The sequence below is a fragment of the Schistocerca serialis genome, chromosome 9 (assembly GCF_023864345.2).
Source record: "Schistocerca serialis cubense isolate TAMUIC-IGC-003099 chromosome 9, iqSchSeri2.2, whole genome shotgun sequence".
NCBI lineage: Eukaryota > Metazoa > Arthropoda > Insecta > Orthoptera > Acrididae > Schistocerca > Schistocerca serialis.
In genome coordinates this window covers 426,303,142-426,318,363 of record NC_064646.1, presented here as the reverse complement: position 1 = coordinate 426,318,363, position 15,222 = coordinate 426,303,142, and the positions used below count along the sequence as shown (strand labels likewise).

The window sequence follows — 15,222 nt, the reverse complement described above, 5'->3', positions numbered from 1 at the left end:
CTTCAGAGGTGCGTCAACAACTGATGACCTCGGAAGATGTTGCCCGCAGTTGGCAACGAAATGCCAGGAAGAAGTAGTTTTACTGATCGACCACGGCCTCTCAGAGCAGAGGTTTTAACTAATATCTGATTAATATGTCACAGTTGCAAAATACTAACACGAATTCTTTATAGAAGAATGGAAAAACTGAAAGAAGCCAACCTCTGGGAAGATCAATCTGGATTCCGGAGAAATGCAGGAACATGTGAGGCAATACTGATCCTACAATTTCTCATAGAAGACAGGTTAAGCAAAGGCAAACCTATGTTTATAGTACTTGTAGACTTAGAGAAAGCTTTTGACAATATTGACTGGGATACTCTCTTTAAATTCTGAAGGTGGTGGAGGTAAAATGCAGGGAGCAAAAGGCTGTTTACAATTTGCACAGAAACCAGATGACAGTTATAAGAGCCGAGGGGCATGATAGGGAAGCAGTGGTTGAGAAGGGATTGAGACAGGGTTGTAGCCTATTCCCAATGTTATTCAATCTGTATATTGAGCAAGCAGTAAAGGAAACAAAAGAAAAATTTGGAGTAGGAATTAAGGTCCAGCAAGAAGTAATAAAAATCTTGAGATTTGCCGATGACATTGTAATTTTGTCAGACACAGTAAAGGACCTGGAAGAGCAATTGAACGGAATGGGCAGTGCCTTGAAAGCAGAATATAGACGGACATCAACAAAAGCAAATTGGGGATAACGGAATGTAGTTGAATTGAATCAGGTGATTGCTGAGGGAATTACATTAGGAAATGAGACACTCAAAGTAGTAGATGAGTTTTGCTATTTGGGGAGCAAAATAACTGATGATGGTCGAAGTGGAGATGATATAAAATGTAGACTGGTGATGGCAAGGAAAGCGTTTTTAAAGACAAGAAATTTGTTAACTTCGAGTATAGATTTTAGAGCCATGAAGTCTTTTCTGAAAGTATTTGTATGGAGTGTAGCCATGTATGAAAGTGAAACATGGAAAATAAATAGTTTAGACAAGAAGAGAATATAAGTTTTTGAAACGTGGTGCTACAGAAGAATGCTGAAGATTAGATAAGTAGATCATGTAACTAATGATGAGGTACTGAACAGAATTTGGGAGAAGTTTGTGGCACAACCTGACTAGAAGAAGGGATCAGTTGGTAGGAAACATTCTGAGGCATCAAGAGATCACCAATTTGACAGTGTAGGGAAGTCTGGGGGGTAAAAATCATAGAGGGAGACCAAGAGATGAATACAATAAGCAGATTCGGAAGGATGTAGGTTGCAGTAGTTATTCAGAGATGAAGAGGCTTGCACAGAATAGAGCAGCATGGAGAGACGCAGCAACTCAAGTCTTTGGATTGAAGACCACCACCACCACCACCACCACCACCACCACCACAACAACAACAACAACAACAACAACAGTAGCCTGGGTCCCTGCGATTGAGAGTTGCAGCGATCACACCACCAAAACATTACCATATATGGTGCAGGATTGAGCACCAACAGTGTCACTGGCAATAGTGCCGTTATATAAGTACATCAGCAGCATCCACAAGACAGTCAACCACTTGACAATGGCAGAGGAGATCTCTGCTGAAAGCTCAGGGGCAGCTAACCACTTGACACGGCTCAAAACTCAAGAATATTTTTTGATGGGTATCACCATAAGGGGATGTGTTCATAAATATTTTATTTTTGAGCTGTACTCTGGTTTTCATTAGTAAATATACACCTCAATCACTGATATAAGTTTGTCTGATTATGTTTAAGAGAGAGATTCTTGCAACCAAAACACAATACATATTCCAACTTTTCGCTCTGTGATACACTGTATAAACAAAGAAGACCTTGTTACACCATGACTGATTATGTGATAATCCACAGGTTCCACGACAACTAATTGCAACAGGTGTTCCTCAGGTCAAAATAAGCAGTGACATTCAACCAATGCCAACAATGTCGTGCCTAGTGAAGTACTATGGTGTTGGAACCACACAAGCTTATGATAGTCTTAATTTTTAAATTTCAACAGATTACGTATGACTACTGCAACAACTGGTTAGTCATTTCAGTAAGGAGGGGTTGTGTGTGGGAGGGGTGGTGTGTGTGTGTGTGTGTGTGTGTGTGTGTGTGTGTGTGTGTGTGTGAGTGTGTGAGAGAGAGAGAGAGAGAGAGAGAGACTGAATGCAACATCTTCGGATACTGTATTCTCACTGTTTACATCTAGTTTATGTTAATTTTGTAATATACCTTGCACTCATTGTATGACTCGATATATTTGGAATCATTCTTGACCTGCTTAGTCTGTTTGGTGTTACACAGAGCAATCAAGACAAGACTTCTCACAGCAATTGAGAATTCACTAGACAGTTTATGAAAGCCTTTGAGGCCAGAGAAAAAATCAAACTTCTTGCTATACCACAGAGTTACATTACGTTGACATTCACTAAACTAAGTTTGTGTTCTGCTACTAAACAAAGCATATTCTTAGACCTTTCATGAAATATACAAAACAAGGAATAAACAAGTTTTCTTTTGTTGTACCTGCATATAGTCACATCTCCATTGCCAACTTGTGGCTCCGAACCTGGCTCAAAATCACTTGTATTGAAGTATGATAATGAATGATTCAGGTATCCCTTTAAAGTATGGTCAGGTGAGACAGTCAATCTGTACACCATACGGGGTATGAAGTCTGATGTGAAGGCAATGATGAATCCCTACAAGAAACAGAACAAAATGGACATCAAAACATCATAACTGTATTATACAAAAGAAATTTATCTAAGATGGAGCAATACAATTCATAACAAAAAGCTGAAACTAGATATTAACAACAAGAGTGGAACTTTTACCTAGAACTAACTGGAATAGAAATCACTGTATCCTGTCTGACACACACATAAATATACAAATTTACAATGAATTTCTAACTTCAGAACTTATCAGCAGTTTTCCACAGTGAAAACTGGAAAGAAAAAGAAAAAGAAGAGATAAAATGGTTAAATTCTGGAGAAAAGGCCAAATGTCTCAATATAATGAATCAGGAGGCAAGTATAGGAAACACGTCTATAAAATTTTATGAGTTGCTGGCAATCATTAGGCAAAAGATAATAACCAAAACTATGTAAACCTATCAAAGAGCACCTATGGAAATAAAAAGTTCTGAAGATAGGAACTGTGTCTATGACATATACTTGTTCTTAGCATTCAAATTCTCTTTTTCCATCCTATCTCCCCTGCATTCTCTTCCACAATCTGTCTCTCTCCTATTTACATGCTGCATTCTCCATCTTTGCCAAACTCACTTCACTTTCAGTATAAACTTTTTACAATTTTGCTTGTTCTCCTCCTCTATAATAATTTTGGACTTTTCCTGCACGCAGTTTCTCTTCTGATCCACAGTTTGTTGTGGACTTGCTACATATTCAAGTACAAGTGCTATTCCCTATCCAAATTAAAAAACTAGACATTTTCAGATTTATTATTAAATACCAGTTCAAGGATTCAGTTTAATGCTGTCAAAATACAAAAATCAACTTCATTTGTTACTATACTTACATTACTAATTACAGACAATTTTCCAATTGAGTCCAAGATACGAAACCAGACACCAATATCTCTGACACGCTGTGTTACTGGCCTCCGGTAAAAAGTTAGCAACTTTTTGGCATCCAGACGCATCTCAAGAATATTGTTCAGTAATGCGAAGAATGGTGCCAATGGGAAAGCAGCCACAAAAATGGTAACAAAACCATACTGCAGCACTACACAGAAGGAAAAGTATACTGTCAATTTATTTAAACTGAATACAATAATTATGAAAAATATTGAAAATAAGTTGCTTTCTATTGACATCTTAAGAAAGTCAAGATGGAGCACTTTCATGGTGATAATAAGATTTTATGCTGTTGATGGTGATTTAATTTTTATTTGGCTTCCTACATATCTAACATACATTGTTTTTCTTAGATGGAATGTTAAAATTATGGAAGCACATTGTAAATGGGCCACAATTTTACAAGAAAAACATAATCCTTTTTACTTTAAAGCCTGCTGTTTCTTACGTTTTATTCAAGATCATCTTTAAAGTAGTCTTTTATTATAGAATGAAACTTTCTATTTGAAAATTTCTCTGAATGTTGGAGTAAAAAAAGAGAGAGAGAGAGAGAAATGAAATTCTCTCTCACATGGACACAGTTATATTAAGATTTTAAGGTAACTGGCCACAGCCTGTCTATACTCCCCACTAGCTGAATTAGTCTGATTTGGAGTATCTGTGCCTGGTGATGTATAATATAGTTCATAGAAAAATCACACTTACTTAATAGTTCCATTATTACAAATGCCAGAGGAGTTACATTACAGGCAGGTGTTTGTAGCAATAAAACATCAAGGGACAGTAAAACAAGGGTGGTATCTTCATGATAGAAACACCATCTTCTGGATCAATTTACTTGAAATGTGGGTTGCATGTTGGTCTCTATGAACCCACATTCTTTAAAAAGACATCTCTGAAACAGCTGAAAAATATTGTGGACACCATCCAACCTTGTTCATTGCTGACATTACAGTCAATGTAGGCATCTCTCTGTCGAGCTGGTTTTCCATTACAAACTTTCTTTTAAATACACAAAGCACTGGAATCATTTTGCTATCAGCTGATAAATGCAATAAAACTGTAATGTTTTCTCACTCACAAGAATTAGTTTTAAATTCGATTTTGATGTCGATTACAGTTTTTTTGAAAGATCATGATGAAATGAGGTTTCATCACAGTTTTATATTTTTCCTAGCTTTCCCACAGATTTAGTTCTTCCACAGTGGCAGTGAGCTTTTAGGAAAATTATAAATTACTTATGGGTTGGGAGCCATAAGCACCTGTTCAGCATAAGAGATGGGTTCCACAGTAGCACAGATGAACAGGTGCTTATAGTTTTTATGCTATACATTTTAGAACCCATGTTTACCAGACTCTATTTTTCCCCCTGAATATTGACGATTCCTCCTGGGACACTTGAATAGTTTGAATCATGATCATAGTTTGTTTTGTTAAATGTAACACTGCACAATATCCTCTGGTGACAGCCCAAGTCTGTCTAACTGTCAACTGTTTGAATTACATTTGCCAGTTGTTGTTCATCTTTTAGCAATAGAAAACATGACACCACCGTTCCCACAACCTATTTGAGATTTGTTCATTCTCTCACATTTCACTAACAAAATGTTTTGGTGCAAAGAAAGGGATCATCTAACACTTGGTTCTGGTCTTCAGTACTGTAAGCAAATGAAGTCTTTTTTGTGTTTTTCTCCTGTATGTCCACACCATGACCTATGCAGATTAAAAGTTGTTTTAATTTTATTACTAAGGTTAACTATAAATTTATTTTTAATCAATATTTAACATTTGCAACAAGGTTGTTATTTTGTAAAAAATATTGGGTAATTGAATGCTTTCCAGGGTAACTGGCCCCATATGGTCCAACTGTCCCAAGCACATTTTTTATAATTGGACAGATATAAAATCTACTCACCAAATGGTGGCAGAACATACACATAAAAGAAGGTTGTAATTAGGCAAGCTTTTGGAGCCAGTGGCCCCTTCTTCAGGCACAAAGGTTGAAGGAGAGGAAGAGAGGTGAAGGAAACGGACCTGAAAGGTCAGAAAAGTGACCCAGAACCACTGGTCACGGGAGAATTACACGAGGATCAATCAAATCTCTCCCACTACACCATCTCATTATTAAAGAAAACAATCTGCCTAACAAATGCTCGTGAATGAGATTCTGCATGATGTTTTACAAGATAAAACAATTTAGCTGGTTCTGGCAACCCTATAAGAATATCCACCCATTATTTGTGGGAACACCATCACCCAGTTACCTAATGGGCCCAACTACCCTGTACTTCCTTATATTTCTAACTTTTAAATTTCAAGCTACCATTATTGTTGTTGTTGTTGTTGTGGTCTTCAGTCCTGAGACTGGTTTGATGCAGCTCTCCATGGTACTCTATCCTGTGCAAGATCCTTCATCTCCCAGTACTACTGCAACCCACATCCTTCTGAATGTGCTTAGTGTATTCACCTCTTGGTCTCCCTCTACGATTTTTACCCTCCACGCTGCCCTCCAATACTAAACTGGTGATCCCTTGATACCTCAGAACATGTCCTACCAACCGGTCCCTTCTTCTAGTAAAGTTGTACCACAAACTTCTCTTCTCCCCAATCCTATTCAATACTTCCCCATTAGTTATGTGATCTACCCATCTAATCTTCAGCATTCTTCTGTAGCACCACATTTCGAAAGCTTCTATTCTCCTCTTGTCCAAACTATTTATTGTCCATGTTTCACTTCCATACATGGCTAAACTCCATACAAATACTTTCAGAAACGACTTTCTGACACTTAAATCAATACTCGATGTTAACAAATTTCTCTTCTTCAGAAACGCTTTCCTTGCCATTGCCAGTCTACATTTTATATCCACTCTACTTTGACCATCATCAGTTATTTTGCTCCCCAAATAGCAAAACTCCTTTACTACTTTCAGTGTCTCATTTCCTAATCTAATTCCCTCAGCATCACCTAACTTAATTTGACTACATTCCATTATCCTCGTTTCGCTTTTGTTGATGTTCATTTTATACCCTCCTTTCAAGACACTGTCCATTCCATTCAACTGCTCTTCCAAGTCCTCTGCTGTCTCTGACAGAATTACAATGTCATCAGCGAACCTTAAAGTTTTTATTTCTTCTCCATGGATTTTAATACCTACTCCGAATTTATCTTTTGTTTCCTTCACTGCTTGCTCAATATAGAGATTGAATAACATCGGGGAGAGGCTACAATCCTGTCTCACTCCCTTCCCAACCACTGCTTCCCTTTGATGTCCGTCGACTCTTATAACTGCAGTCTGGTTTCTGTACAAATTGTAAATAGCTTTTCGCTCCCTGTATTTTACTCCTGCCACCTTCAGAATTTGAAAGAGAGTATTCCAGTCAACATTGTCAAAAGCTTTCTCTAAGTCTACAAATGCTAGAAACGTAGGTTTGCCTTTCCTTAATCTTTCTTCTAAGATAAGTCGTAGGGTCAGTATTGCCTCACGTGTTCCAACATTTCTACGGAATCCAAACTGATCTTCCCCAAGGTTGGCTTCTACCAGTTTTTCCATTTGCCTGTAAAGAATTCGCGTTAGTATTTTGCATCTGTGACTTATTAAACTGATAGTTCGGTAATTTTCACATCTCTCAACACCTGCTTTCTTTGGGATTGGAATTATTATATTCTTCTTGAAGTCTGAGGGTATTTCGCCTGTCTCATACATCTTGCTCACCAGATGGTAGAGTTTAGTCAGGACTGGCTCTCCCAAGGCCGTCAGTAGTTCTAATGGAATGTTGTCTACTCCCGGGACCTTGTTTCGACTTAGGTCTTTCAGTGCTCCGTCAAACTCTTCACGCAGTATCGTATCTCCTATTTCATCTTGATCTACATCCTCTTCCATTTCCATAATATTGTCCACAAGTACATCGCCCTTGTATAGACCCTCTATATATTCCTTCCACCTTTCTGCTTTCCCTTCTTTGCTTAGAACTGGGTTTCCATCTGAGCTCTTGATATTCATACAAGTGGTTCTCTTTTCTCCAAAGGTCTCTCTAATTTTCCTGTAGGCAGTATCTATCTTATCCCTAGTGAGATAAGCCTCTACATCCTTACATTTGTCCTCTAGCCATCCCTGCTTAGCCATTTTGCACTTCCTGTCGATCTCATTTTTGAGACGTTTGTATTCCTTTTTGCCTGCTTCATTTACTGCATTTTTATATTTTCTCCTTTCATCAATTAAATTCAATATTTCTTCTGTTACCCAAGGATTTCTACTAGCCCTATTCATTTTTCCTATTTGATCCTCTGCTGCCTTCACTACTTCATCCCTCAAAGCTACCCATTCTTCTTATGCTGTATTTTTTCCCCCCATTCTTGTCAATTGTTCCCTTATGCTCTCTGAAACTCTGTAAAACCTCTGGTTTAGTCAGTTTATCCAGGTCCCATCTCCTTAAATTCCCATCTTTTTGCAGTTTCTTCAGTTTTAATCAACAGTTGATAACCAATAAGTGTGGTCAATTACTAATTCAGTTAATCAATAAAAACAAACAAAAATGCCTTATTTGCTCCTAGTATTCACATTTACATACACTCAACCACACATACATTTTTCAGTCAAAGCAAACAGCATGGTCCAATGAGAATAAATATACCCTGATGAAAATATAATTGTCTTTATACAAAAAAGATGACAATCACAAAACACTTACAGTCAAAGTTTAAATTTTCTGAAAATCGAGTCACACACTGGAATCATGTAACATAGTAACAGACACCCAATTGTACACAATTATTACAGCTTTTCCACTGTGACAAACTATTCAACATATAGAATAAATCATCCCCCCTTCACACACACACCCATGCATGTAGGCACGCACGCACGCACACACACACACATTTTTAGTCAAAGATTCAAATGGCTCTGAGCACTATGGGACTTAACATCTGAGGTCATCAGTCCTCTAGAACTTAGAACTACTTCAACTTAAGGACATCACACACATCCATGCCCGAGGCAGGATTCAAACCTACGACCAAAGTGGTCGCGTGGTTCCAGACTGAAGTGGCTAGAACCACTCAGTCACACTAGGCGGCTTTAGTCGAAGAACAAGCACAAAATGGCACCTTACGTCATTCTGTAATGCGTGTAGGAATTAGGCTCAATATGTTATGACTAATGTAATGTAATGGACAACAGAATTGCCGATGAGAGACAGCTGTCAGAGTTTGAGTCCTGGTTTCAAACACAGGTTTAACTTTTCACAAATGTTAAAAGCCCATTTAGTTATGTTACCTTACAAGGTCTGACACACTCTAAAAAGACACTTGCCCATCTCAAGATATTCTGGAAAGAGTCCACGTGGGCCCCATTCCACTAGTTTAAAGTCTTTCATCCACCTTGACCGGCATGATTCCAGTCCTTTCTTCCGAAATCCTGTCTTCACTTTCAGTGTATTCAGCCATTTGAAGAATAATCTGTACAAATGAGAAGAACCAAATTCATATCAATTACAAACAACAGTTCTTTGCCTGCACAAAAATCTGTCAAAAATAGCCAAAAAGGGGTTAAATGCGAAAAATCACAGAAACAATTTCTCAGCAACAATTTTCCTTTGAAAATAAAGAAAAAAATTAACAAATGCCACAATCTCTGCACTCTTAAGACATTAGTCTTGATTTATGTAAAAATATTGGCATTACTCTAAACCACTATTATACTTACGGAAATAACATTTCAAGTAGTGTGTTCATAGCTTGTTTGCCAATCATTATAATTCCAAGCTGAATGCATAACTCCATTAGACATCCTCCAGGACTGCACTGTAAATAAATAAAAAGAACACGTTTAAATGGCGTGTCACACTTACAGCAGAAACCACAATACATTTAAGAGCCATTTAAAACTGTTGTAACAACTAGCATAATATTAATGTCAGTGAAGAATCTAAACATTAACAAAAGGAAGGAAGAGTGGGGCTTAATGTCCCATTGATGTCAAGGTCATTAGAGACGGATCACAAATTTAGAATGTTTCAAGGATGGGGAAGGAAACTGTGCCTGAATATTGTGTGTTTCTATGAAAGTAACGTGAACAACAGATTCCTAACAAATCGACTTCAAGGAAAAACTACTGTACTTCAATTTCTGTTATCGAGAGGCTCTGAAAAGTGTAAAGTACAACAGTTATTATTATTATTTTGAACACGACCGTGCTTTACTAGGCATGGTCCTGTTGGAGGTGGTATGCTACTGCCTTCCTCTGAACACTGAGCTCATTCATCCAGTTCAACATGTATTTCGAGCCATCATGCAACCTGGCATTTTTCGTATTAACAAACACAACCAAAGGTTAAGGAAAAGGTAAATGACAAATAAAAATCCTAGGACAGACCATGTACAGTAATATATAGGTGACCATCACATATGGAATGCCACTGATGAAACAACATGTGTTTGTGGAGGTTTCACTGGCAATCTCATTGATGGCAAAGTCAAGAGAGGAGAACCATCAAAGCCATTAACGATTTTCTGCAAGTCTTGAAAGGCACAAATCATTCAACAGCAGCTTATTTTATGAGTGACAGTCTCAAAGTGCTGTAGCTTGAGGGAATTCAAGAAGAAAACCACTTCTTTTCATGTATTCCGATGCTGCAGTCTACATTTGGTGTCAACTATCCTGTGTATATTCTATATGTATTTAATCTGCTTCACCTGTCTGGCCTATGCACTGCAACATATCACCAAAGATGTGAATGACAGCTATCCAGAAGGGAATAAAATAATTTAAAACACCAAGTGTTTCTCACAGCATTGAATCATCTGTTGCTTGTCCGTACCTGGTAGCTGAGTGGTCAGTGCGACAGAATGTCAGTCCTAAGGGCCCGGGTTCGATTCCCAGCTGGGTCAGAGATTTTCTCCACTCAGGGACTGAGTATTGTGTTGTTCTAATCATCTTCATTTCATCCCCATCGACGTGCGAGACACCAAAGTGGCATCAAATCGAAAGACTTGCACCCAGTGAAAGGTCTACCTGACGGGAGGCCCTAGCCACACAACATTTACATATTTACATCTGTTGCTACATAGAGAACTGCTGCCAAACCTAGTAAGTGTCTGAGCCTTTCCTGACAAGGAGGAGTGTACTGATTTGAAGCTGTCAGTTTTTAAAATGAAAATTTTGAAGCCTTGAAATCTGTGACTTATTCTTTTTTCAGAAAACCTTCAGCTTCAGTATGGGAAGCACACAATGTTTTCACTGAACCTAAAATTGAAAATGCTCTGGTATACATCCAGAACCACTCTGACTTACTTGCTGGCAGCATTAAACAATTAGACTATCAGATTACTTTTACAGAAATTGTTAAAAATTATTGAGAATGTCAAATGCTTGCTGACCAACATTAGAAGTGATACTGGGCAGAGGGTAGTGAATATGTTTGCCACTGTTTTGGCAAGAAACTGATGCTAATCGACTTTTGTTGCTATTTACAAGACTCTAGTGGGAATCTGATCAAGAATATTTCATCTCCTAATATTTACACCATCAACAGCCATTGGCTTATACTATGACTGCAGAGAATTTGGAGAAATATGTGACTGCTTATTCCACTTCAAAATAAAAAGCAATTTTAGGGAAGGTGAACATTTTAGTAAACAGATGTGATGGAAAATTGTTTTATTTCATTAGCATAGCACAGACTTTCAGAACAAACAATTAATTAATGTGAAACATACATTATTAATGAATTTTTCATGCTTCTGGTTCATTTAACTGGATATTAAGATAATACAGTAGTCTACAATGTAATTGAAAAGTTGATATTAGCTGTAATTACTGTTTTATGTTAAATAATTTTGTGATATTACACATTTCCTCTTATGTGTTATTCATTACAGAAATAAGTACATATTTTGCATGTTAATGTTACATAAAAGCAACAGAGAAGAAAAAATTATGACACAGATTTTCTACGTATGGAGAGGTTTTTAGGTGAATCAATAGCTAGACGACAAAAACTATGAAAAAGAAACAATAATTTAAAGTTTTATTTAAAATTCTGTAAGTTATAGGCTCTTGCCCTGCCTCCAAATTCTACTGTTTTGTCGTTTCAAACTGGAAACTTCTTGAAATTTATATGGTCATTGTTAATTTGGAAGTATGGCACGACGACAAATTCAGAAAATTACTACTTTGCATTGCGAAAAGAAAAAAACTGAAGCCTGGATACTCAATGTCATTTACAAAACATCCACGTTCAAATACAGAGCCACATTTATATTTTTTATGAAATTTATGCCGATGACAAATCCACAACCAAATGACAAGTTCCCTTATGCAAATCATACAAAGCTGCACTCATGAACACGTTATGGGAAACATAAGTGGAATTTAAGATAATGTGGACAATAACAAAGATTCCTCAAGCTGCCACTGAGGGACAAACATTACAATAATTCAATGTACTACTTCAAGTTTTTACATGGTGCCACAAGTGATTACATCTCAGAATTCCCTGAGATATCCTTGACTTTTCCAGACCATGCTATGACTACAGTAACTCACAACAGGACTCAGTCAACTCATAAAAGTGCCTGGGTACAACAATTTGAAGAGACATGAAATGAAATGATAACATCATGCCTTCAGTTGTAGATAAAGCAGCTGGCAGATTGGTTCATTGGTAGAATACTGGGAAAATTCTGTCAGTCTACAAATGAAATTGCTTGCAGGGGAAAAAATAAACCACATCCTAGACTACCGTGGAAATGTGTGGGGGCCCATAGCAAGTATCAGTAACAGGGAGGCTAAAAATATACAAAAAAGGGCAGCACAGAATGTCACAGGTGGTGGTGGTGGTGGTGGTTGTTGAGTTGTTTAAGGGTGACTAAACAGCTAAGGTCATCAGTCCCCCTGTCACAGGTCTGCCTAATCCACTGGACATGCTAAGAAATATTACAGCACTGAATAGTTTGGGGAAAGAAAGTAGAAAATAATATTAGAACTCATTCATGTTGCCACAGGCAAACTCAAGTCAAGCCAGAGACAGAGGCAGAAGAAAGAACTGAGCCAGTACGTTACAGGTGGGTTGGATCATCAACACATTACGATTCATCAGCCAAATGAGGATACACATTCAGCAGAAACGAGACTGTGACAGAAAACCAGAGGAAGTGAGGCAAGCATATTCATTAGCCCATCACACATGTTGCAAGGAACTCTTAACTTTTACACAAGAGCATGTAGTGAGGAACTACACTGTAGTTAACAGCCTTTTAAGTGAATACAGCAGAATAAGGAGGACACATGGGATCATTACGAACTGAGCCTTATGTCATAGCCTCACACTAGCTCCCTTTAAATATTCCAGCGTTCCACCTTTCGTGGTGAGTTGACCATTGGGATTGATGGCATTCACAGCAATAGCACTAAACACTATGATTACAACACTGTAGTGAATCTATGTCCTGGATATTAAAGCACAGTCTATGAACTAGGTGAAGATGTACTCAAGATGATGGTCTTCACACGATGAACTTCACGCTGCTTGCCACCTACTACCTACTTATGGGGAAACTAACTGTCTTCTAACAACATCACATTGGGGAATGTTGCCAGGACTAAACTTCTCATACTCCATACGCAAATGGAATGCGAAGAAACCCTAATAAGTGATATAATGGGAGATATCCTCTGACATTTACTTCGCAGTTGTTTGGAGAGTACAGATGTATATGAAGATCTTGGCAAATGAAATGACAAATAAGTCCACCATCACCTTCCTATACACATGCACACAACATGGTCCAGAAGATCTTGTCCACATTTGTGCTACAATGTTTAGCATTTATTTTACTTACCTCTTCCTGCCTGTATGAGAAGAGACGATTGTACTCTTTTGGATATCCCACAAATTTGCCTTTGAAAAATGCTATGTAGAATATAGAAGCATAATAATTTACAAACTGAAGAAGATAGATTTTAAGTGTGAGACTATCATCAAATTCGGTCTGTGTACGTAGAAGTTCCAACTCTGTTAAAAGTTCTGCAAGCCACTGGTAAACCTGGAATAACAAAATTAACTGAATGTGGAATATCACAACTACTGGTGCTGGAAATTAGCTCAATAATAGTAAAATGAAAGAGTTAAATGCAGCTACATGGAATATACAAATTGTGACATTGTTCTCATCACAAGAGTTCCATTTTAACTAATCTTAATTCTGCTAAAAAGAAAGAAACCATCTAAGACTAAAATTATGCATTTACAGATACAGTATTATGACTCACATAATTGAAGACCATGATGCAACAAAGATTAATGGAAGCAGCTGTTGCAGTTGTAAAAATCATGGCATAACTTTTGAACGCACAGCTTGCATCCAGTTTTTCATTACAAACTGATAGTGCAGCCATAAGAGACATCCGATACAACACAACACCCAGAACAGCAGCAACTGCTAGTGCTACCTATGGGGAAAAAAGGTAATAGTGGCTCCAAATATAGCAAACTGCAATTTCTCTCCGAAACTTTTAACTAGTATTATCACAGGTAGCTCTAAGCTCACTTCACTGTTAGTTATCATACCAAAAGCATGACGACAGAAAAACTGAGAATTGTAGCTGGAAGGCGGACTTTCCAAAAGGGCACACATGGTTCCATGGTGTTGGTAACAATGTTGATGTGCTTGCGCTTTACGTGTGCAAGCCTGGCCAAATACTGCGGCCTGGGGTGTTCCTCTCGGATATCGAATGCAGTGAGGTCCCAGCGATGTGTGATTTCAGCAGAGTAGCGCTTCCATAGACCTAAGAATGTTGCAGCTGGAAGAGGTTAACCACACCAGTTTCAGTGGGGATGAAATATCATGAAATGGAAGTAATACTTACAGAGTGTAATAGTACATATAAATTACATAGCCTCTAATCTATGTCCAGAAAAGGAGCTTGAACAATTGGAAAAAAGAATGAGGAAGAAGGTATTGTTAAGAATGCAAGGTTTATACCTACCACAATTGACTGATTGTTTCTACAGATAAACAATACCCTTGTTAACATATACGTAAACATTTCTTTGTAGTTATTCTGTTCTGGCTTACTCTGTGCAGACTTATTTATTCATTCATGAAACACTTTTTTCAAATATCGCCAACCTCTAAATGTCCACAGTAAAAGGAAATTTCCTGATATGAAGATTAAAGTACACTAAACTTGCTATGGGAGCTACAACTTGTAGCATGGCTGATACTCAGACACAAAATAAATACAGTCATCCTAACTGCTTGGACCACAGGTGTCCCAAGCTCAGACTGCAGCACATATTTATTTTTATGGGTTTATATCAGTTTTCCCAGCAGCTGCGTCTGCTGAAGGAAGTATACTAACATGGCAAATGTTCATGACTGCAGTGGAATTACATACCTCAGTGTATCACTACCAGAAAGAATACAATAAGAGGTACACAGTCACCAAATGACTTGTACTAGAGGCAGAAAAATGTAAGGGCACAATGTATGCCCCTAGAAACATTTCTAACAACACATTTCTACTGTTTCTTTTACAATTTTCTCTTCTGATCTTACATATTACAAAATACTGTGCTATTT

The 15,222-nt window shown here is 37.7% G+C and overlaps 1 protein-coding gene across 2 annotated transcripts in view; it reads right to left on the bottom strand.

Annotated features, from left to right (window-relative positions):
• The window catches only part of LOC126419890 (anoctamin-1-like), a 133,278-nt gene that overhangs the window by 24,185 nt on the left and 93,871 nt on the right, over positions 1 to 15,222 (bottom strand). For both annotated transcript variants that reach the window (XM_050087153.1, XM_050087154.1), the window contains 7 exons: positions 14,208 to 14,440; positions 13,910 to 14,089; positions 13,480 to 13,683; positions 9,344 to 9,441; positions 8,951 to 9,096; positions 3,578 to 3,783; positions 2,561 to 2,736 (listed from right to left, as the gene is read on the bottom strand). In XM_050087153.1, the coding sequence (XP_049943110.1) occupies positions 2,561 to 2,736; positions 3,578 to 3,783; positions 8,951 to 9,096; positions 9,344 to 9,441; positions 13,480 to 13,683; positions 13,910 to 14,089; positions 14,208 to 14,440 (1,243 nt within the window). The remainder of the gene's footprint in view (positions 1 to 2,560; positions 2,737 to 3,577; positions 3,784 to 8,950; positions 9,097 to 9,343; positions 9,442 to 13,479; positions 13,684 to 13,909; positions 14,090 to 14,207; positions 14,441 to 15,222) is intronic.